The sequence below is a fragment of the Rhynchophorus ferrugineus genome, unplaced genomic scaffold, assembly GCF_030347505.1.
Source record: "Rhynchophorus ferrugineus isolate W39M unplaced genomic scaffold, kcgeb_rfMv2 rfM3, whole genome shotgun sequence".
NCBI classification, from domain to species: Eukaryota; Metazoa; Arthropoda; class Insecta; order Coleoptera; family Curculionidae; genus Rhynchophorus; species Rhynchophorus ferrugineus.
In genome coordinates this window covers 29,552,198-29,577,007 of record NW_027472582.1, presented here as the reverse complement: position 1 = coordinate 29,577,007, position 24,810 = coordinate 29,552,198, and the positions used below count along the sequence as shown (strand labels likewise).

Genomic DNA, 24,810 nt, shown 5'->3' with positions numbered 1-24,810 from the left:
ACCTATTAGATAAACATTAGATGACTAATCACGACCATGATGGTACCTCAAAAAGAAATCTGTATGATTTTTAAGGGGCCATAGAGAAATTTTTAACCATTACGTTACTGGTTAAATAAAATAATATTTTTCAAATCTATACGCTTTTATTTTAACATTTTAACCAAGATACTGCAGGGCTGATTACTAACATCAAGATCTTCAGAAATCGATTGTCACCCAGAAAATCAAGAGAATTGCGAGGAGACATGAGGACACACTCTATTCTCATATCTGATACCGAAGTAATACAACTCTTGAATAACACCATATTATGACAAACAATTTTTTCATAAACATTATTGGACAAACGGTCGATGGTTCCTCCTACATATATACCTAAATTCAAAATATACGTAGTTAATATAAAAACAAATTTTAAGCAAGTCGCCAACGACTTGTAACAATGTAATAAATATATTTTTTTAAATTCTATGACAAAATTAAAGTCATTTTTGATCTTCTCTAAGAGCTCTGTGGTTAAACTTCTGATATTAAATTATTTTTATTAGCATTTTTGACAGAAATTTATATATTTAAAATTACACAAATAAAATATTATAATAACCTTTAGTGAATTATCCAAACAAACTTTCATTATTGAATTTTTAAAAATGTCGACAATTTAATACTGCTTTGTTAAGTAATGCACTTTATACGATCTAACTATAAAGTTTTTAAATATTAACTGCTACATCTGCTTTTGTTCAGCGCTGTTAGTTAACTAAATTCGTAGGCGTAAACTCTGATTAATGCACAGGCCTTTTGATAAAACCTTTGGCGACGTATTAGACAAAACTGTTTCTGGCTTTCGCAACGACAACGGCAGAATCCTAAATGGCTGTACGATTTTAAAATTTCAGTCGCAAAACGGCTTTTAAAATGAGTGCGATGTTGTGATTCAAGAGTAGCGAACGTGCTTTTAGAAGAAACTAAAGCTTACTATGCTTAGGTTCTTGAATAAAAATTTAATGGTTACTATGCAATAAAACTTCACTATCAAGGTATAAAACTAATTAATTAAATTAGCGGAAATACTTGATCAAAATTCCATATGCATGTATATGTTCAAATAAACTATAAATTAGCTATATAACTATATTCGTTTTCTTTACTAATTATATTAAGAATGGATCAGTTATAATAATAACATTGAGCCCCTGTCAATGAAACAAAATATTTCGAGACCTTTTGAGCTCAAAAAATTATCGGGCTACGGTAAAAACGAGCGAATAAGAAGAATAATATAATATTTATTGATTTTTGGTTTTTATAGTACCTCCTTTTATTGTATGAAATATTTATAGACCTATGAATTTTATAATAGGTTTTTTTATTAGGCCAACATGTTTTTATGTTTGTATATTTTTGTAATCATGTCAATAACAAAATAAAACGTTTTATGAAACGTCAGAGCATATTCTCCATAAAATTTATTAAATCACTATTCCATTTCAATAGTAGCTTTCTGAAACAAAAGATAATATATAACAGTTTCTTTAACGAACTGCTGGAGAGCGCGCAGGAGGTCAGGAGATTGAAGCGAACAAAACCATACACATTTATACAAAGTGTATACCTTTAGTGTAAACTATAGCTATATGTTATTATAATTTTACAATTAAGGAATACATATTGATGTATTTTCTGGCACTCGTCTTGCTTGTGAATTAATACAAGTACATAGGAAAAGTCGTAATAAATTAATTGTAAATTAAGATTATACTAAGCGTATCTAATAAAGATGTTAAAAAGAAGTTTATTTAACGCAAATGTTGTTTTACTAAATTCATTAACATGAAGCTTGTAAGTAGAAACACATGACATCTATATATCAAACTGGAGATTTATTGACTGATGTATTGTTAGGATATTGATGATGTAACTTGTAATGTAACATATACTTCAAAATATTGTTACTGCTTTAACTTTATGTCATATTTTTGTAGTATTTAAATTCCACATTGAAAAAGCGACATTTATTTTTAGACTTCTCTAGAAATATTGCTTAATTACACGATATGATTTTGAATAACTCATAATAAACTACATCCAACTAATCATCGGCCAATGTTCTCACTTTTTCAGTATTTCAAAACGGTATAGTAGGTAAGGTATGCTGCATCACTTTGAATAAGCTGTAATCAAAGGACGCTATATCTGATGAGTATGTAGTGTATGGCATCATTCCTATTCGGGCTGCAACTGTGTATCTTTCACAACTCTTATAACAAGTGGTCAAGCCTTGTTATGCAAGAAGAATTATTTCCGTCTGTTATGCATTATGAGTGATGATATTTTGTTACAACACGTGGTTCGGTTTTTTCAACTGACATCAGTAGATATCTTCAGTGGCAGTTTCATTGGGATTTAGCAGCTCGTAAGAAACTGGAATGGTTTCGATATGTATAGTTCCCCTGGCAAGCAATGAAATCATAACCGTAAATTGGTCAACTCTTCTAATAGTAAGTTTCCCTCTTTTGGGATAATTTACAATGGAATGTAAAAATCTCTAAAAAATTTCATCAGCAGTTGATAGTGTCTGAATGTTCTTTGCGATTTTGAGGTAGGTTTTTGTTATTAAGTGCTACAATTTATTTTAAATATGAATTTCTAATTTTTTAGTTTTCCAGGTTGTTCTTTGTTATATGGGCAACGAATAATAAAAGTAACTAGTTATCGATCTGGGGTCGAAATTTGACCACAATGTATTAAATAAATCATGGTACTCTCATTGTAGGGTAAAGGGTTTAATTATATTGTGATATGTTATTAAAATTTGCATTCACAGTATATTCAATATATGATCAGAAATATATATGATATGTAACATTAATTAAAATAATAAATATCTGTATATTAAAACACATTAAGATATATGCAAACTATCTCAAGAACTAACAGTCACTAATATTTTCTAAACTTCATTGATGTAGATCTAATATCCATTAACTTTTAATAATAAACAAAGTATTAATAAGGGTGAGTTACTACGCCACTGAAAAATATAACAAAGTATCATAAGTAAGGCATTATTTTCAGAACTGTAACAACTTCAGAGCATCAAATATAAGTATACATGATTTTTCTTTACATTATCTATATTTTTTACTATATGTATATTAAAACATAGAATATATGAATAACACAATTTTGAGATTGCTATTTGACATTAGCATGTATATTAAAACAATAACGAACACAATCAAGGTATTTTATTTTTTATAATTTAGAAATGTATATTAAAGGAAATTATTTACAATTATTAAAGTAACTATATGTTTTCCAAAACTTACGTCTATAAAATAAAAAATTAATGGAAGTTCCAAAGAACAAATAAAATATATAAATTAAAAATAGCCACATATCTTATTGCATTAAACAAATTAATATTTATCAATGCCTTAAAATTTTTACAAAGGTGCTGTTAGTAATTTATAATTTCTTCTATTTGTCTTATGTATTCCATCTATGCAAATTATGTAGTTAGTTTCAATTTATATCCTGCATATTTCCATTACTTTATTTATGTATTCATATAGTCCTTAACCTTTATCAATATTTCTGGCCTAAAATATATATTACAAAAACAATAAATGCACCGGGACGATTATAAGAATAATTTATTTACCTAAAAACAAAAGTGCATTATCATTTGTTTATTGATTTCACTCTTCACTTTTCGCTCTTACAGTTAGTTCATGTTTAGTTTGTTTTCTATGGCTTTCATTTATCTGTTAGTTTCTACTTTGTCGTATGTCCTATGTGCAACAAGAAATTTAAATTACACGAAACAATTTTATAACTGTTAATATTCTATGCAATATTAATATTAACTCTTGATGCTCAAATTAACGATTTATTACCTGCAATATTCGGTTAGTGTTTAAGAAATGTATTTACTAATGAGACCTGAAATTAATCAGAAGTCAGTACCCATAAAATTTACAGAAACATTTTAAGACCTTTTGAATTACTTTTAGTACAGTGATATACTATGTCTCCAGAACTATATTAATTAAGAACAATCCTTAAGCAAGAACAGTTTTTCTTTTTACCCAAGTTCAAATTAAATCAATATTGTTATTTCGAAAATATAAATATATTTTAAGCAAAGGAAACAGACGATTCTTGTTATTCTCGAATTTTGTTAATCTATGTTAGAATAAAATTTTCACATATGTCGAGTTTTCCTTTTAGAGCTGTAACATATATATATACCTTCATCTGAAACGGGCACATTTGTTTGTTTTCTTTGTAGGAAATGTAAAACATAACTTTACGTACCATATTATTCTTAATCGTTTTTTTATCCAAACTTGCCCTTTAATAATAGCAACATTATGGGAATAACCGAAAGTAAAACAAAACACTGCTTAAGATTAAAAAGCTTCGTTTACTAGCAATTTAATCATCAATCTTTCGGTTTTAATATCGCTTGAAATGTAGAAAACGAGCGAGATTCGATCCTAGTTCGTTATTGTCGACGAGCGAAAGTTTGTCGCCGCTTTCCGACGCGATACGAGGCTCAGGGGGGGCGGTTTTTTAACACGAATCTTCACTACAGACGAGACATGGGTACACTATTACACTCCTGAAAGTAAAATGTCGTCTAAAGAGTGGAGGAAGCCGGAGGAAGGGGCGCCAGTCAAAGTGAAGACAAACAGGTCCGCGGGTAAGGTTCTGTGTACGGTGTTCTGGGACCGGTGGGGCGAGCTGTACGTCGATTTCCTGCACGCCCAACGTACCATTAATGCATACTTCTCTAACCTTCTGAAAACACACGTGAAATCAGTTTATCGTTCGAAACGGAGGAGCATTCCAGCACGAAGTGCGATTCTTCTCCGGGATAACGCGCGCCCTCACGCTCGATACAATATCGGAGTTAAGGTGGGAGGTACTGGAATACACCCCCTACAGTCCAGATTTATCATCCTGCGACTACCACATGTTTGGACCACTGAAAGAAGCCGTCGGAAGTCAAAGATTCGTGCGCACATGGCTGTCTGAGCTGCCCAAGGAATTCTTCCATACCGGCATCAAAAAACTTCCGGAAAGATGGACAAAATTCGTAACTAGTGAGGGGAAATACCTAGAAAAACTGTTTTTTAACTGTCAAAAATGTTTGTAAATTTTTTCAATAGTAAATGAACGTGTCAGAGTATTTGTCTCGATTATATTTGAACCACCCTCGTATTTTAGGTCACCGATCTGACGATCCAGATTCCAGATTGCTTGATTTCAACATTTTTCATTTTATTATAATATTATTTATATGTAGTGCTTATTATACAAAAATATTAGGCTTAAAATGTCTTTCTCGATATAAGCTTTAACCCTGACAAATTTTACGCCTCCAGATGCCCCCTTCTTCAAAAATGGAAAATTTTCGTTAGGCGGATTAATATATAGATTAATGAGCGCAATTTTGAATGCCTCGTGACTAGCGTCTGTATACACTGAATAAATCAGTAATAAATGATTAATATAGAAATAATAAATAATGGAAAACTCTTATCTTATGTAGAGTAAAGACAAATTAATCGAATTTAACAGTTGTATTAGGTTTATTAACAGTTTTTGATATTGAGATTGAAACACCGCATTTTCATCAGTAGATATTGCAGATAAAAATACAAGTAAGCACCCAACTTGGAGTTATCATGCTGTTGTTTTGTTGTTGAAGAATAAAATAAAGACTACCGAAGACTATTGAATCTTTCCTTCGTATTTAACATTTTAAAACTATAGTTAAACTTCTAATTATTTTAAGAATAATATCTCCAAATATTCATTTTTAGTTTTCAAGGCGCAGGCGAATTTTTTAAACTCTAATTTTTTGTCTAAATTAATTTCTACTAATAAAAGACAATTTAAAACTTACAAATTAAAAGGATTAGGATAATGATTATTTAATACCTCAATAGTTTTTTATGCTTTCTACGTTACACTAAAGTATTGAAAAAACTATTTGCTTAAAATTTTATATTTCAAATTGAATTGAATCTGGTGGTATCTGACTATGAATATAAGAACAGGCTTACGGTACATTCGTTTTATCAAAAACGCCCATCTAAGACTTGTTCGAAGTATTCGAGAAGGAAATATTCGCCTCGTTCCAGACAATTTATGCAGCAAAAAATTACAGGGAGGAAGTCAATAGGTAATACTATTAGAACTGTTGTTAGTAATAGCTAGATCGTGCAAAATCAATCGAATAACTGCAGATTTTAGCATAACAAATCAACTATTGTATGCTACGGATACACATTTTGGATCATTTGAACTCTTGCAACAGTATATGAAGAAAGTTATATATGTTGAAGCAAGTATTCACATAAGATATTATAAATAACAGGTGAATTGAAAAGTCCCCGGCCTACCATATTAAAACACAATTTTGTTCAAAATTAGTTTTTTTCATTCAACATAATTCCCTTCAAGGGTGACACACTGATTATAGCGACCCTCCAACTTTTCGATGCCATTTTTATAGTAGGATTTGTCCTTTGCTTCATTGCTCAGATCTCAAAAGAATGCTTATTCTTTTGAGATCTGAGAACAGGAAATAGTCGTTGGGTGACAGATCTGGAGAACACGGTGGATGAGAAAGCAATTCGAAGCCCAATTTATGCATAAATTTATGCAATGCCCATATTGCATAAAATATCTGCATTTAAGGCGACAAAATAAAATTAGCCAATAAATGAAAATCCTCTGTTGGATTGTATATATAGTAGGTAATGGTGCACATTTTATATATGTTCAGAAAGTATCACAACATTAAAGCCAATTTTTCGCCCTTGAATGCCTTAAGTTCCGAGATTTATAGAGTTCAAAAAGTTGGAAAAGTAAACGATAATATTTATTGGTCAGCGAGACATATAAAGCTGACTCAAGTAAACCGAAAAAACAAAAGTTATTGTCGACTATTATTCCTTAAAACAACATCGGTAAAAACGTAGTAGGGTCAATAAATCACAACGTTTCTTATAGACCAAAAAATAAAAACCAAACTTTTAGTTTTCAAATAGCATCCTGAGAGGTCTCTTATTACAAAACATAAGGTTGAAAAAGTGGTAATTTCCAATTTAAAAGTTTTCGGATACCAATAAAAGCTTGATTTAGGTTTCTCAGTAATTAATAATGAAAAACCTAATTCATAGATTTTGCATTTATGAATCACTGGTGAGACGAAATCGAGTTATTTCATGAAGCAATTGATTACTAATGATGAAAAGTGGAGCAAAATAGACATAGAAAAGTCTGTAGTTTATTGGGGAGATTGGCTAGGAAGTTTTGATTCATCCAGGTGTATATAGGAATATAGCCCGAAACTTGCCTCTTCTAAATACTGCTTAAGAATTTAACAAATGGAAAAATTTTATGGTTAGAAATTACAGTGACGTACTACTAAGTACTACTAAGTACTACAGTGACGGGATTACAGTTTACCAGAGAAATGGTAAATTAAACCTGTAGTGTCTCTTTTTTTGAAGCTTTTTTCTAAAAAAATAAATTACATAAAATACAAACATTTAATATACATTCACCGAGTGATCAAACACTAACTCAACTTCAGGGATAAATCCATGCCTATTTCAATACAACAATATATCTATAATGAATTATTAAAATATAATGTAACTAACAAAACCTAACAAAATGTCATCATGTCTATCAACTTGAGTTGCCTTTATATTCTTTATTAGTGTTTTACCAAGAGTGGCCCAATGCTCCATTTTAAAATACCCTTGTCTCGTCTAGATATATAAATTGGAATAATAAATTTTCCTTAATTTTTTATATGCTTTTAAAAATGATGTTATTTTGAAAAATTAAATTATGTTCATATAGGAAACTACTCACTGTTTTTGCGCATTAAAAAGACATGTAAATTTGATCTTGAATGTTGGTTCGTCGCCCGCATTGAATTGTACCGTCCTTTGTATTCACCTCCATTCAGAGCTTAAATTAATATAGGGTGCAACTGCAACCTGCTAAAAATATATGAAATAATGGGGAATCCATTATGTCATTCCTGTTCCATGTAACTGATTAAAGGCGCAATCACTTCCGGACTCTGACCATTTAACGGCTTTGGGATTTTCAATCAGAGTAATCAGGAATACTAAACAGCAGTTAGAAATTTATCAAAACAATCACAAAAACAACGTTTACCGATTTAACGATGTCGACCACTACCAACACAAATCGAATTTTATAGACTGATTCGGTTATATGTTCCGACTCATCAGGCAGCGTTCTGTGTAATTTTAACTAGGCTAATGTTAATTAGTAAATTGAAAGGATAGTAGAAGTAAAGTATCGCGAAAGTATTCGCTCCGAGTATAAAATTAATTTTACGTTTTTACAAACTGAATTTGGACTATACTCGAGGTTATCTGTGACGTGCATTGGCTGTGTTATTGGGGGGATTATAACATACTATTTTACTTTGTTATAAAGGAATGGTAACCACTACTCACTAAAGCTCTACTCGATCCTAGTCCTTCTAGAATCAGACACAATAAATATGGCGAGTGCAATATCATTTCTCATTTAAGCGGTTTTATATAGTTTTTTACAAATTTTAATAGTAATGATTCTACACAATATTCTAGAATTAGAAGTAATGATGTACTACTGAACTGATATGATTGTTATCATTACTTTGTCACATTTTACGTTTAAAGAGAATATCTTCTGTTATTTTTGTTTCCTAAAATATACACGGCATTGATTTTCACTGCGCATCATATTCAAATATTTCACCATTACCAGTGGTATCGAAATCAATATTCCCACAATTTCTTTAATAAATTATGACTACTGCAAGCTTCTTCAAACCGCTCTGTTAGTTTCAACAGGTGTTTTTTTTTATTGAATTAGTAAAGTAAAACTACGTAATTGTAACTATATCTTAATTTACCATCAAGTCATCTAGTCGTAACTGGTCAATTGAAAAGTCCCCGGCCTACCATATTAAAACACATTTTTTTTGGCCAGATTATTTTTTTTATTCAATATAATTCCCTTCAAGGGTGATACACTGATTATAGCGACCCTCCAACTTTTCGATGCCATTTTTGTAGTACGATTTGTCCTTTGCCTCAAAATAGGCCTCAGTTTCGGCGATCAGTCTTTCATTCGATGAAAATTTCTTCCCAGTGATCATTCTTTTGAGATATGAGAACAGGAAATAGTCGTTGGGGGACAAATCTGGAGAATACGGTGGATGAGAAAGCAATTCGAAGCCCAATTCATGTATTTTTGCCATCGTTTTCACTGACTTGTGATACGGTGCATTGTCCTGTTAAAGCAACACTTTCTTTTTCTTCAAATGCGGCCGTTTTCCGGCGATTTCGTTCTTCAAACGATTAAAAGCAATCGATTTAAAAAGCAATATTTTATTAACACGCGAAGTACATTTTTTCACATTAACAAAAGTTGCTTCACTCAAAATGCTATAATTCACAAACTAAAGGTCCGACAGCTGTCAAATTTATACACGCAGCTTTTGAGGATTACGGCTAACTGATAAACATATGGACTTAATTCTAGTAGTGCCATCTATGTGTCAGGCCGGGGACTTTTCAATTGACTTGTTAGCATTTAAATGATATATTACATACTATATCGAATAGGAATATATTACTAATAGGTCGCCCAAGAAAAAGTCCATGTATCTTCAATTTGTTTTTCATTGGTTATCAATTTGACTAATAAACAAAACATATTTGTTAAAAGTAAGAATCTAGATTTTGTATATTTTTATATAGGGTTTCTAGATTCAATTGAATGATACTACGTATTTCAAACCATGAAGTCGTTTTGTCGGCTCACTAGCCCGAGCATGTTTAGTAATTATTTGTAGTAGTGATTCTCCATTGTCAGTAGCATAAAAAGTTTGACAATGAATAAGGTTGGATGAGTTGGGATACCTTCTGGGGTAGATATGGTTATATCATTTATAGCTTAAAAAAAGGCAAAAGAGGAAATGGATTGAAATAATAATATTATTATTATAATATAAAAAAATATATGATATAAATATATTATCAGTAAAAATTATATCCCAGCTAATATTATATATTTTTAACATATTTATTCTCAATACATATTGCGTGTCCTACTAGCTAAGAGACATTAAACGAAAATATACATTAAAATGGTAATGTTAGCCGTTTACACGCAATTGCAGATATTAGAATTGATAATTAATTTATTGAACAAACAGTTCTTTGTTGGAAACTTCAGTTCACGGAAGTTGAGTTATAGTGATATAAAATAAAAATGATATCGCAGATTTGAGTCAGCACCAAGGCTTATAGGCTGAATTTAGGTACACTACATATTAAAGTTTGTTTTTACTACAGTGATCAAAAAATAATAAAACTCAAAGGGGTAATTTGTTTTCCCATATTAAACTTGCACCGTTGAAAGGAGTTCTATTGAAGATAATGTTAATGTTTTTTTCCGCTTCTGACTTATATGGTTGCCAACTTCAATTTCTGAAATAGCTCTAAAAGCTTTGTTCGTTTAGGTTTTTTATTTACTCAATCTATTCACAAATAATGACTTGAAATACTTTCTTAAGTTATTGGAATAACCAGAACTCCAGCGATGCTAAGCTGTATAAAGTGTTTTTAGTAATATATTCTTTGTTACAAAATATTATGTCATTTGTTGATTTATTTTGTCATTTTAAATAGTTGTTATGTTAATAAATATGCACAATTGTATTGAATATCTTATAAAATAACCTCTACGTTGATTATTTCACTGTATGTAACCGATATCATTGATGCGATATCCATGTTAATCTATAAGTCCCGCAGCATACATTGTTGTTGCTAAATAATTTAATAAAATGTTATGAACTAATAATTTTGAAATTTGGGTTTTTACTAAACACGTACATTAAATTATAAAATTATTAACGATAAAAAATAATGTTATTTTGTGAAATATTCGATATTCGATCGATTCTACTTTTCTGAAAAAAAAAATTGTCGTTGTAAAACATCTGAGATTTTTTAGCGAAAAAATTAAAGAAATGGCTTTCACCAACCTTGCTTGATTTCTTGTAGTCAGATTTACATTATTTACAAGTATAAGTCGGTGCACTACATCGTCTAAGAGATTTACAAAAAGCTGAACTTTTAATTTTCAACCAAACTTTTTTTTTATTTGCAATCAAGACTAAAATTATGCTTCCACGAATGTCGACGAATATTTTACAGTCTGGTATCTATAAATGAAATGTTGGATGCTAAAAAATTCTTAGATCAGCATTCAATTATTTCAGATGGAAGATTTCAGATAAATTATTTGTTCCACTCTCAGAAAATCATGCAAAGTTATTTCTTCTTTCTTTGCGTAGTACTGTCACCGAGTAAAAATTTCGAAAAAAAATGGGAAAAAATATAATTTTATAAGGTCTGAATACATCTCAAACGATAATGGCGTCATTAATATTTACAAATTTTATTAAGACTAAAATTGATTTATACTACTGAACATATTATATAGTTTACAAAAATATTCTTTCAAGATTCTACGACATAACAGAGGATTGTGTTTAATTTATTCTTATTCTAGCTTCGTTAGAATAACGCTGTAGGGAAATTTCATACAATTAACCCAACAATCGATTTAATTTACTAAACAAGTTTACCTAAATTTTGTTCACGCTGAAATCAATTAAACGTTAATTAAACCTGTGGGCTTAAACGAAAGTAATAGGTTTAATAAGATTTAAATCAATACCTGCAAAATTAACAGCTGCCTTTATCGTCAGGTTATTAACCATTAGATTTAGCCACCCTTTATTTATCTTATGCAGTAGCTTTAGGTCGTAATCGAATATTCGATTATTTCATGTTTATAATTCATTTCAATATTAAATTAATATTGGTGAGATTACTTTGTTAATAACTCACATATACAAATTAAATGATTATTGCGTATCATATAATATCCATTCACTTACTGATACCGTCAATAAATATAAAGGCAGTCTCAGAAATTCACTGTTATTTCGCATGTTAGGGACAACTAGTGTTTATCTGCAGGGTGTTTACAGCTTAACATGAGCTTTGGATCAAGATCCCATAGCATTAAAGCCACCGGTAGATATTGACCTACTTCGACCATTTTAAATATTCCTTTTTGCGCGACCTAGTTACTGGAGTCACTAAGGAGGTTGTTCTTTTCAGGTTTTGCATGGTTAGATAGAAACCGTGTCGCAGTCACATACAATCACGAATACAAAAAATATCTATGCCCTGAGAGTCCCAATCCATACCTATTGCAGCAGTAGGATTCTACAATTACTAATTTAGCAGCCAAAGGCTTCAATATGTTTTAGTAGCAAGAATTACTTTTCCTAAACCTATTTCATTTCTCATAAAACTAACTAAAAATACACTAAACATAAATTTTGTAAAGCACTGTATGTGCAAATTTGATTTACAGGAAAGAAACAACTGGATTTTAGAATGAGCGAAAACCTCCACCATGTGTGCCAGTCAGTTTCAGAGCAGATTCAAAACATTAATTGGGTTTTTTCTCAACTACTTTAAAATTAAATCGATATAAATTTTATCGGATGATAAAACATTTAGACTTAGATACATAAAAAGTAAAAAAGGACTACAAAATTGTACAAGCGAGCTTTATTAGTTTCAAGAACATATACTCTGATTTTCTGATAATTTCAATGTTCATATTATGCCTGTCAACTAGCAAAACTATAGGTAATGGTTTGAAACTCGTTAGAGCAACATGAGATCCCGTTACACTTCTCCAAGGTTGGCCTTACTACTGGCCTAACATTTTTGAGGATAATCAGGACAGTCTCAAACTTTAAATTCGGAACGCTATTGATTGTGATTTAAGCGAAACAAGATGAAGCCATTTTATATGTCAAAAACAACTGGCTTGACGCCTCTAGCGAATTATTACCAGAAAGAAGCACCTAAGACTAGGCCACGAGATCTAACTCATGAACATATTTTATGTAGAATGGGTGGCCAAATTATTACGGACTATACTGAGATTATTTAATTTTCTACTTTAATTGGATTTTTGTAACAAAATAAATTATAATCTATTGAAATCATAGCTACAAATCTATTTAATATTTAGTGTTGCCACCCTATACTGCAATTTGAGTTTCTATGCCTCGGGGCATGCTCTCAATACATGTTTTTATATCTTCCTATAGTTCATAATCGTGACGCTGTTCTCTGAGTTTGAATTAACTGTTGCTTGGTGGTAATCAATTCTTTTGCAATAGCCCCTCTGGTGAGTTCCTACTTGTTTTCTATGGGATTCGTATCTGGCGAATTACCTGCCCAAAACAAAATAGGAATGTTTTTCCGCAAAATATGCAGTAACACTTTCACATTAGCTTTATTACATGGTGCCAAATCATGCATAAACATGTAGTGGTCATCATCAGGGAACCATTCATTGATCTGCGATAGTAAAATACTAGTACTTTGTGTAGTTCTTTTTCTAGTACTTGCTTGTATTGATGTTGTTTCGTTGTTCCTTCTACAATGTATTGGCGTTCCATGCCTTTGGATGAGATAAGAGACCACACCATCACACTAATCGGCTGTCTAGCCCTCTCTACAAGGCAATCGACATGGAATATACCAGTGCCTCATCTTATAAAAGAACTTTTGTCAATCAAAACTTAAAACTAACTGTAAACTAATAGAATTAATACTAGGAAATCGTTATTGACCAGTCTTCAATCAGCCGCCTCCGCATTGTCCTCTCCAAAATATATATACTCTCCTCGTTTATTATCGTAGTCAAATCAACAACGCACTTTTTATGATTTGCGAGGTAGATATTTCTGATCAAAGGTACGAGGTCTTGATTCCTTTTATGCCACATTTGCTATGCCTCAATTATCAAATTTCAATATCTCGTTATCAATCTTAATTTTAATTCGATTTTTAGATTTTGAATCTCAAGCAATAGCTGATATCTCTCTCTGGAAATGTGTGGAGTGCAGCACCAATGTTTATATATCTCTACATTATCTTGAAGACGTGTCCAAAACCAAAGTCAAAGCCATCCTGAAAAGTTGAAAATTTTATATAATCCCGTCCAACCATAAATAAAACGTAAATTTGTAAACAAAACACAGCAACAGTATTATCATACAGATCATTACTTACCTTTTCATAACATTAGACATAAAAATCGATTAAAAGTAGTGACATTAAATTAGAAGAATTAGAAGAATTATTAAAAGAATTTATTTAAAAATGGTTGTTTTATAGAAATACAAATTAAATTTTCAATCTTTTATTTAATGGCAATTTTATAATAATTAATCTAATTTTAAACCTTCATATTTACGCTTTAAAATGTTGGGATTTCTAAGACACCCCCTATAATATAATATATAATATATCTTTTAGGTGTGTTCGTTCTTCACCTGGATTAGGATTTTCTAACTTTACGAAACTATTCTTGTGAAAACTTGATATTGCAAATAATAATCTAATATAGCGATATATTTTTCAATACAAAATCTTTGTTCCATAGTTGAGTGGTGCTCGTTTTAAACATGCATGATGAATGCAATCCATCAATATTATAGTAAACGATTATATATAATTCTTACATAGTATAGCTTCTCTTCAATCAATATCCTACACCAAAAAAATTATAATTAAATAAAAACAGAATATTTATTTTATTGTAAAATTATTTCACTATTTTAATAGATATTATGGAGTTAATTCTATAAATCGATATATTACTGATTATCGGAAGATATTATATCTAGTTGATAGTTGGTTAGTCTTAACAATTTCGATGTATCAAACATCCTGTGATGGAATCTCTGTTTCTAAAACTTTCAAATAGTTTATCCTTCATGCTTTCAGCTTTAGTGGTCATTGTTAAAGATTGACACTGATATAACAGGTCAATTGAAAAGTCCCCGGTCTGACACATAGATGGCGCCACTAGAATTAAATCCATATGTTTTTTAGTTAACTCCAACCCTAAAAGATGCGTGTATACATTTGACAGATGTCGGATCAGTAATTTGTGAATTATAGCATCTTGAGTGAAGCAACTTCTGTTATTGTAAAAAAATGGATAAAAAGGAATTTCGCGTGTTGGTAATATATTGCTTATTGATTATTGCAAAAACTTGGCTCGATGCTAAGTATAAACGCTAAGTAACGTATGTATGCTAAGTTTAAACGTGGTGAAATGAGCAACAAAATGATTTTGAATGACCGTAAATTGAAACTGAATGAAATAGCAGACACTCTAAAGATATCAACTGAACGTGTATATCATATAATTTACGAATATTTAGGTATGAGAATGTTCTGTGCAAGGCGGGTGCCGCGCGAGGTCACTTTTGACCAAAAACAACGACGAGTTGTTGATTTGGAGCAGTGTTTGAAGATGATCAAGGGTAATAAACCCGAGTTTTTGCATCGATATGTGACAATGGATGGAAACATGAAACACTCCGAAGTCCAATCGATAGTCACTGCACCGAGTGGACTGCACACGATGAACCCACTCTAAGGCGTATGAAAATGCAAAAGTCGGGTGGAAAGGTTATATCGTCTGTATTTTGGGATACGCATGGAATAATTTTCATTGACTACCTTGAAAAAGAAAGCACCATTAACAGCGACTATTATATAGAATTATTGGACCGTTTGACGGACGAAATCGCCGAAAAACCACCATTTGAAGAAAAATAAATTGCTTCCTCACCAAGACAATGCACCGTCGTTACAAGTCAGTGAAAACGATGGCAAAAATCCATTAATTGGGGTTCGAATTGATTCCGCATCCACCGTATTCTCCAGATCTGGCCCCCAACGACTATTTCCTGTTCTGAGATCTCAAAAGAATGCTCTCTGGGAAGAAATTTTCGTCGAATGAAGAGGTGATCGCCGAAACTGATATTTTGAAACAAACGACAAATAGCACTACAAAAATGGTATCGAAAATTTGGAGGGTCTCTATAATCAATGTATCACCATTGAGGAGTATAATGTTGAATAAATAAAACTAATTTTTCCAAAAAAATATGTTTTACTATGGCCAGGGACTTTTCAATTGACCTGTTATAATAAAAAATTCTTGTTGATGAAATTCCGAAAATGTTGATTCGTGAAAATATTCAGTCACGTCTTGCTCCGGCATACATATTCACCAAACAATGTTCCTTATAACTTCTACATGTTCAATCTGAAATGGCTAGACCCAAGAACTTTTGGATATAAGAGCAACACACGTGACAAGAATTGGGTCGAGATATACCTGAAAGAATGGACAAATTCGAATTTTACTATGTACAATATTTTTAATGGTATCACATTATATGTAAGGTTTAGAATTTCAAAAACAAAAGCCCCAAACTAATTAATGTAACATTTACTTAAATTATAAAAATTAGTTTGCAGGTCCGTTTTTAGTAATAAGTTAATTTTGAAATGTTAATTATATTATAAGGCACATTAAATACCCAAAATTATATTATTAAAATATTGCACTTTCTGGTAATATTCCTGTTTTTAGAGATTAGTAATATCCTTCCAATGTTCAATATTCATTAAGTCTCTAGTTGACAGGGGAAATTATTATCATAGTTATAGAGACGGGTCCATCAAATTTTAGACAAGAGGGTATAACCTTAAACTAAACAAAGCGTTAATTGCTCTACATGGAACCTGTCAACAAGCAAATTTCTAAAACTTTCCAGCACAATTAACAGAGAAATTACTACTTCACTCGAAGAACTCTCATATAACATCCACATTTCCTTTCATTCATTCATTTCCTCCAATTCATTTTAAAATTATAAAGAGATATATTTGACAATAAAATAACTACTGTAATAAAGGAAAGAAAATTAATTCCAATTAATTTATCATATACTAGATGTACTCAGTATGTTATGCAATGCCACGCAAAGCAAAATATTGTATGGTTGTATAATAGATTGAGTTTATAGAGCAAATAGTCTTTTATAATTTTGTTGAACTAATAGATTTTTGAGGGCTATGACCTAATATAAGTTCTAATAATGACTTGCTTCCAATAAATTTCATAGTGGCTTAAATTATAAGATCTCAGGGCTGCAAGCAAGGGTTTAGGTTTTTTGAGGTAATCTTTATGTTTCTGGATGTTATAAATCTGAAAATGACCTGCCTTTTGTTATAGGATGATAAGCTCCTGACAATTTGGGTTACAACAACTTATTAAATTAAGTAACTAGACTAGAAAAATCTTTGCTTATATACAAATAATTAGCGATATATAATTTCATAATTTACGTTAACAAACAGACACTAAAACGATTTATTTTTCCTAGTGAGGCTCCTAATTTTTTTTTTCGCATTTTCGCTTATGGAAGGAATCCGAAAGATCTCTCTTAAGCGTCCAACAATACTTTGATATCATTGAGACACTCCATTTTCCCTGGTGTCTTTTCTCCATCTTTTTAATGTCCTGGTGAAATAGTTCACCTTACTCTTAAGTCATATCTCCCAAATTTTCTGGAAAGTATTAATAACATTAGGTTTTTCGATGTTGGAGTCTTTATGATTACCTGAACATTTTTCTATGACTTCCTTAAAAGTAATCCACCCTTCATACTGAGTAGCATTCTACATATAGCAATTATACTCTTTAACGTAAGGATTCATCAAAATATGTGCTCCGTTATAAATATAATATATTGGACAACTTTTTGATCTTAACAAACACTCAATATGATAATTAAATTTGATCATTTGAATCTTGTAGCTTGCTATGGGGACTTGGTATCATTAACTAATTAAAAAAACAGATTAAGCAGATGAAGTTAAAATATGTCCACTAGAGATCGTCAACAATACACTTTTAAAGCCGGCTTGGTTGGCGTAGTGGTAAAAGCGACAGGACGGTTCACCGACTATTACGATAATCGCGGGTTCGAATCCTCCTGAGCCATGGTCACGAATTTATGTTTCTGATTGTTTAATATTTGTGATTGTCCTAGACAAGAGTGTAAAATCTGACAAGGAAAATATCCAGTCTAGATAAACCCCTAGTTGATAAAAAGAGACTTTAAAATATATTGAAAAATATCTTTTTAGAAAACTTAATTAAGATTTTGAGTCCTTCGGCAGGTAAGGTTTTTCTTTCAAATGTAATGTAAAACGTTGAAAATTTTTTATTAAAAACATTAATTAAACTATAATACATTTCTAATAATGAAGTTAGTTCTTGTAACGAAAATAACTACATAAGCTGTAAACATTTAGTTGGTTTAAATTTATTTTTTTTTGTTTTACTTACATTCATATAAATTTAAATTTGAAATAAATTAATTTAGTTATATGTGAAACGATAATGGTAAACGTAAATATAAGTAATTTCTTTATCATTCACAGTAATGTTAATATATTGGGTGTTGGGATGTAATTTAATCAACGACATATATTGGGTTACCACACAATTTCACTGAAATTGTATTTCGAAAAAAGTTTACTAAAATACCCATGTACATATACATTTTGTTATCTACTATTTATATAAGATATATTCCTAGTAAAATTAAATAGAGGTAAATATAATATTCAACAAGGCACCAAGAAATTATATCGACTGAGTCTAAAATATACCGTAGAATATGTCTAGTTATTTCCTTAAGTTGTAAGCTCAAAGTTAATTTTAAATCTTGTTTCAGATAAGTTGTGGAAGACAGGCCCTACTCAAGATATTTATTACGTCGAAGTTTGCTTAAGAATATCTGGTGAACCATCACGTGAAACATTCATATAAACTAATGGCATTGTTAAAATTAGTTGAATATTTGAAATTTCGAAGTGTCTTCTGGTAAAAGTTTGGAATTAAATTGTGAAGTTACCGTATCGTCCTTAGTGCTCTCAGTTAACGAGGAGAATTTCTGAATTGGACGGAAGTTTGTGAATTTATATAATAGGATATCCTGGAGGAATGATCGCATATAATCATGCAGGTATGTGACAATACTTTTCTAGTTTGGTTTAATTTTGAAAAATATTTCTATACAAATTGCTTTATATATTTATGTATATGTATAAATCTGAACTATCTATTAAATATGTAAATGAACCTTAGAAGTACAAATTGATCAAACCATCGTTGTTTTAACTAACTAAACACAAACATTATACAAAATTTTCTATTGCAGTTTGATTTATAGGGATATCTGTCGGTTACATTTTGAAGTGTTAATATAACTTCTGTAACTATTAAAAATTTTATGAAATAAATGTTAACACTTCGAAGGCATTACTAGAGGAAATTTATAATAATTACGGGGAATAAAATAAGGATTGACTTTCGTTTCTTAATTGAATTGATAAAATAGAGTAAGAATAAACGTTATATCGTGTTTTATACACATTGTATTGTATTAACTAAGGCCCTAGACTATTTTACTGCTTACTCTATCAACTCAAGTTATATGGTTATTGTCTTTAATTTTTGTTATTAATTTCCATTATTTCACCCAGATATTCTGCTAATAAATCATCCTATAATAGGTAATAAAAATAGTAAATGTTGTCTAACAAAACAATTTGTTCTTTTTCCTTATTTGTTCCAAGTATAAATTATGAATCTTTTTTTTATTTTGCATCCCGAAAATATCTACTCGGCCAATTTCACATAACTTCTTAGCTTGACATTGCTTTAAGTTAGCTATTAAATTGGAAATATTATCCATAGTCGTATATTAACACAAAAATATATCTACAATTCGTATCCACAAGTCGCATTTGTATAGGTTTTACTTTAATATTAGTGAGGTCAGCGAATCAGCATATCATTAACTACGAAACTACGAAGCGAGAACACTAACTCGTTAGATCGATAATTCCACAGCAGATATTTTATAAATATACTTGACGAAAGCTAAAGATTTGTAATTAATATAATAATTAATAAATTCATTCACCGTAAAATAAAAGCCATGTAAAGCTTTGTAATTAATCTATTTAATAGTCCTATTTTGTATAAGACTCAAATCAATATATACTTTGTTAATTATTTTTATTCTAAAATAATGCATAACGCTTAATTAAAAAATACTTAGTTGAATAACATTTTTTGCAAACAATTTTTTCAATATCAAATTTGATATCATAAAATAGGTCTGAAAAATCGATACCTTCAACAATTCTTCAGCGAAGACAGCATATCTTCTGAGTTGTTAAGGAGATGCTTATCAGTTGATTTCCATGTGCGAGTGATTTTCGTTGTTAAGCTACCAATCAAGCAGATAAGCGGTTTGATGAGAATATTTATTAATAGGCCTACTCACTAAAATCAACAAAAAATGGAATAATAAAAATTTGATAAAGATTGTTTGAAGGTCGCTGTTTTATCTAAGTTTATATATAGGTCAGACGTCTTAACCAATACATAATATTTTCGATATTTTATTTAATATATATGCTGTGCTTATTCAATAGATTTATTTAAAATCGCAAATATTTTCGAATTTCGCTTTCAAACAAATATCTGCCAATATAAATAATTACATTAATGGAAGGGTGTTTATTGTTTCAGCTTTATATATCGGGCGGACTTATTCCTCTCCTATATTAAATTAAAACAAGCAAAAAAGAGAAAAATATAAATGATCGAGTTTATTTTTATTTCAGTTGAAATAACCCACTTAAAACATGTTATATCTAAAATAATCGTATTTATACAAAAATTTATTTTTAGATGAGATAGTTTCTTACCACCTACCAGTTTTCAAAACAGTTATTGGCAATGTTTCTATCATAGAATTAATCTGATATGCACGTTTTTTTATTTCAAATATTTTATCATTTTGGGATGCACAAAAAGTAAATTTTATATAAACTTAAATATTCAAAGCTAAAATAAAAGTTTGAATTTAAGTATTGCGTTAAATGAAATAATATGAATACAGTTAATAAATATTCAAATAATCGCTCTACAGTGAACCCTAATAAAACCATTATATAAAACTATATTATGTTACTTTTTGGGCGACCAAGGATTTAATTATTATACGCAAATTTCATTCGCTCGTAATTTAATTAAACTTAGAATTTGTCATAAATCTCACTAAGTTGAATTTAAAAGACACATATTTCATTAGCAATAAATAAACGTTACAAAAGAACGTATCAGAAGGAAGTGTTTTGTTTTGTTTCATATTACATATGCATTACATTACATGTAGGGTGACCAGTCAATTAAACCTTTATCAAATCGTTTTTATAAAATTATTAGAGATATCAAGCTTACTTGTTTCGTTTTATTGGGGTAATGTTTTTGAAAGAGACCTGATAATTTTACAACTCTTGTTTAAAAATATTCTAGATAATCGCAACAGAGTACACGTAAACAAAAGCACCTGTAAATATTATTGATTCATTAGTATACTTTAATTTAAAACAAATAATTGTGTATTTATTCTATCTGATATTTAGAATGTACTGTGATGTAGTAAGATAATATTATCTGTATTAATTTTTTGTGATATTGTATGTTTTGTAACAATGCATGTTGTTTATATGTATTATAGCAAGGGCCAAAATCAGATGATAATATAATGATAAACTAACGATTCTTCTCAGATATATATCACACTATAAATAAATATAGTTCACAAAAAAATTAAATTGTACATATAATTCTTATGGTTCCCATTAAAGAGAAAGTATTGAACAGAATAGCTTAGAAAATGAATGCTTCATAGATACAAAACCAGAAATGTCAAAATAATGCCCAACAACCCTTACGAGTAAAGAGATCATAAATCCCAACTCCATTAACAGGAGATATCAAACGATAAATATTAATCAATTTTTATAACAATTAAAATACTCATCAACATTTATTTAAAAAAGGACCTATATGTATATACAACACGTTTCAAATATAGCTACATTAAACACTAAATCAATTGACACGCCAATTAAATAATGTTGTGTATAAACTTTAATTCATTTTGGGAATATTTTTTTGATTTAGTACTTAATTATAACTTGTCGATTTTTTTAAATTTTAATATCAAAACACGAGCCACTACTGTTCCTTGATTCTTTTATTCTTTCATATCTCCAGCAGCTATATCATATTTTTCCTTTTATGAATTCCCTACAGATATTTTCAGGTAACTCTAAACTGAAATCAATATAAATTTTCAAGAATTTGATGAACTAGTTTCTGGAGGAACATTAATAGAATAGATTATAAAAATAGTATATATAAGATTGGTCATTCTAAGACTATTTATAGTCTTGATTCTTTATCACTTTTCTTATTTATGAGATATATCCATTGAACATTAAATTTTGAATACATAAATTACATATTACGGCATTTAATATTTATGATAATAGTTTCTAAAGTTAAATGGCATACATATTTATGATTCTATTACTATTTATAGAAGAATATGGCCCCAATATGGAATAATAGAGCAAACATCGTCATTTAAATTTATATTTGATAATTTTACTATATTTTAATTATAAGAAAATTAAATATATTGGTGGGCTTTTCGACTGGTTTTAGACTCTATTATTATTATAATAAACATATATTATATGCATGTGCATTTCATTGAATGTAGAAGGTGATTAAAGAGAAACGAGTTCATATATGAAGTTCATCTATGTTTGAATAACGCCCAGATTTAGAAAACACAATTTGGTATATGACGCTTAATGTAACTTAATGTAAATATTTTTCAGTTCAAATATTAGACCAAATTTAAACAGAAATCGAAATATACAGCTATTGATTTCTTCGAAACTTTCAGAAGACTCCTATGGTGTGAAAGTTTCAGAAATATGTGTGCGAAAAGAATATTATCACTAATATCTAATAGTGTATAATAATAATATAATAATATAATAGAGTAAAACCAAATTAGAATGGGGCTTTAAAAATAATGAAAGGATTTTTTTAATAAACCTTTTTTCGCAATGAACAAAACGTAGATCTGTCATCTGTGATCTGTTTATTTATTTTATTTTAAAAACATCAAATCATCAGCATATAATATCATTTGGTATTAATCTTGGTATTATTTTGGGTATAAATTGCTAGACCAAATCCTAATATTTGGTAAATTAATAGCCCTTGAATATTTTAGAAGGTTTTTTGTAGCTCAACGCCGGTAATTATCTGTACTGTCAAAATCATTTACAGTCTATCCAAAGATATTTTGTACATACGTCATCTAAATTTGTGATGTCAAAACGTCGCAATGTTGTCGTATCAACTTTGAGTTTTAGTTCAGTTTGGCTTTGACGTACAACAAAATTCTAATCTAAATAAAATAATTAAATAAAAATACTGTTATCACATATAATTTGTTTTAACATTATAAAAAATTTAATGCATATATTATTGAAAGAGTTAAAACTAAAATTAAGTAACTACACAGGTATAATAGTTTGTAGGTTAGGGTTGTGTATGGTTATATTTACATTGACCTCTTTTTCATACCACTTATGAGTTAAAGTTCTAGGTACCTTTGTAGTTTCCCCTGGAGGCCTAATCCACCTAATTAACAATTGCATATCCAAGTACTTTCCTTTCCTGTAACCTTCGATACAGTGTTTCTTCGTAAAGACATTTTGATATTACTGTACGGTTCCTTCATTTGTTCTGTTAATACCTATATACATCTTTCTTGATAAAACTAGATTTAATCACTGCATTCTTCTTAATGCATTCGCCATATCTGCAAAACCGTTACTATTATTTCTCTCCTCAGACACATTTTAACCAAATGCTCTTGTATATTCCGAACAATTACACACATATCTGTGCATATAAATATTTTACACTCTACAATAATATTTCTCTCAGTTATCATATATTAATTATATACATGCCTTTACTTTTTTAACTCTCATCACCTGGTCTTAGAAATTGGCAGCACTAAATCACTAAGTAAAGTGAATAACTAGGCTTTAATTTCCAATCTATCTAATATTTGTTCACAATTCCATCATTTGTCAATATCAATCAGTCTTCAATGCGTCCGGTCGAGTTCATCCAAACCGAAGGTGTTATTAAGCATTCCGGTTTCCAGCATGAAGTACAATATATCTGGAAAGAATTATTAATACATTTTATGACTAATGAAACCCAATCATTACAAACAAAATACATACAAAACCATACAAATAAGCTTCATCTAGAAAATAAAAATTAACTTCTTGTTTATATATTTGTTTCATTTAATTATGTAATATATGCTGAATCATATCATCATCATCTGGACACGCCTAGAGGAAATAGAAATTTACTATCATCTTTCTTTCAATCTATTAAATCGCTATTTAATTGAGTCAATCCTCGGATACTCATTGATACGCCATAGCTCAAGTTTCACATGATAAAAGGCTTTGAACAATCGCATACGTTTAAAGATTCTCCTAACATATATGGTAATGGTTTCTGACATTGTAATATTCGCGTTTCACACTGGTTTTTCTAGAGTGTTTCGCGAATCTAGAATTTAGAACGAATCTAGAGCGAATCTGAATTTAGGTTCAGTTTATTAATTTTTCTAATACATGCTGATGTTTGTATAGAAGTTAATAGCTTTTTTTATTTTTTAACAAACCCAAGCCCTGGCGACTTCCGCCACGTGTGCACGTTTCTAATAACTCTAATAGTGGAACGGTAACAAATATTGACAGAAGACGCTTTAAAGGGAATATTGATTCGCAC

General features: G+C 29.9%; 1 protein-coding gene across 2 annotated transcripts in view; it reads left to right on the top strand.

Annotated features, from left to right (window-relative positions):
* Nucleotides 1-24,810, top strand: part of LOC143192721 (uncharacterized) — a 154,613-nt gene that overhangs the window by 32,556 nt on the left and 97,247 nt on the right. For both annotated transcript variants that reach the window (XM_076398225.1, XM_076398226.1), the window contains exon 2: nucleotides 18,779-19,069. In XM_076398225.1, the coding sequence (XP_076254340.1) occupies nucleotides 19,064-19,069 (6 nt within the window). In that variant the 5' untranslated portion in view covers nucleotides 18,779-19,063. The remainder of the gene's footprint in view (nucleotides 1-18,778; nucleotides 19,070-24,810) is intronic.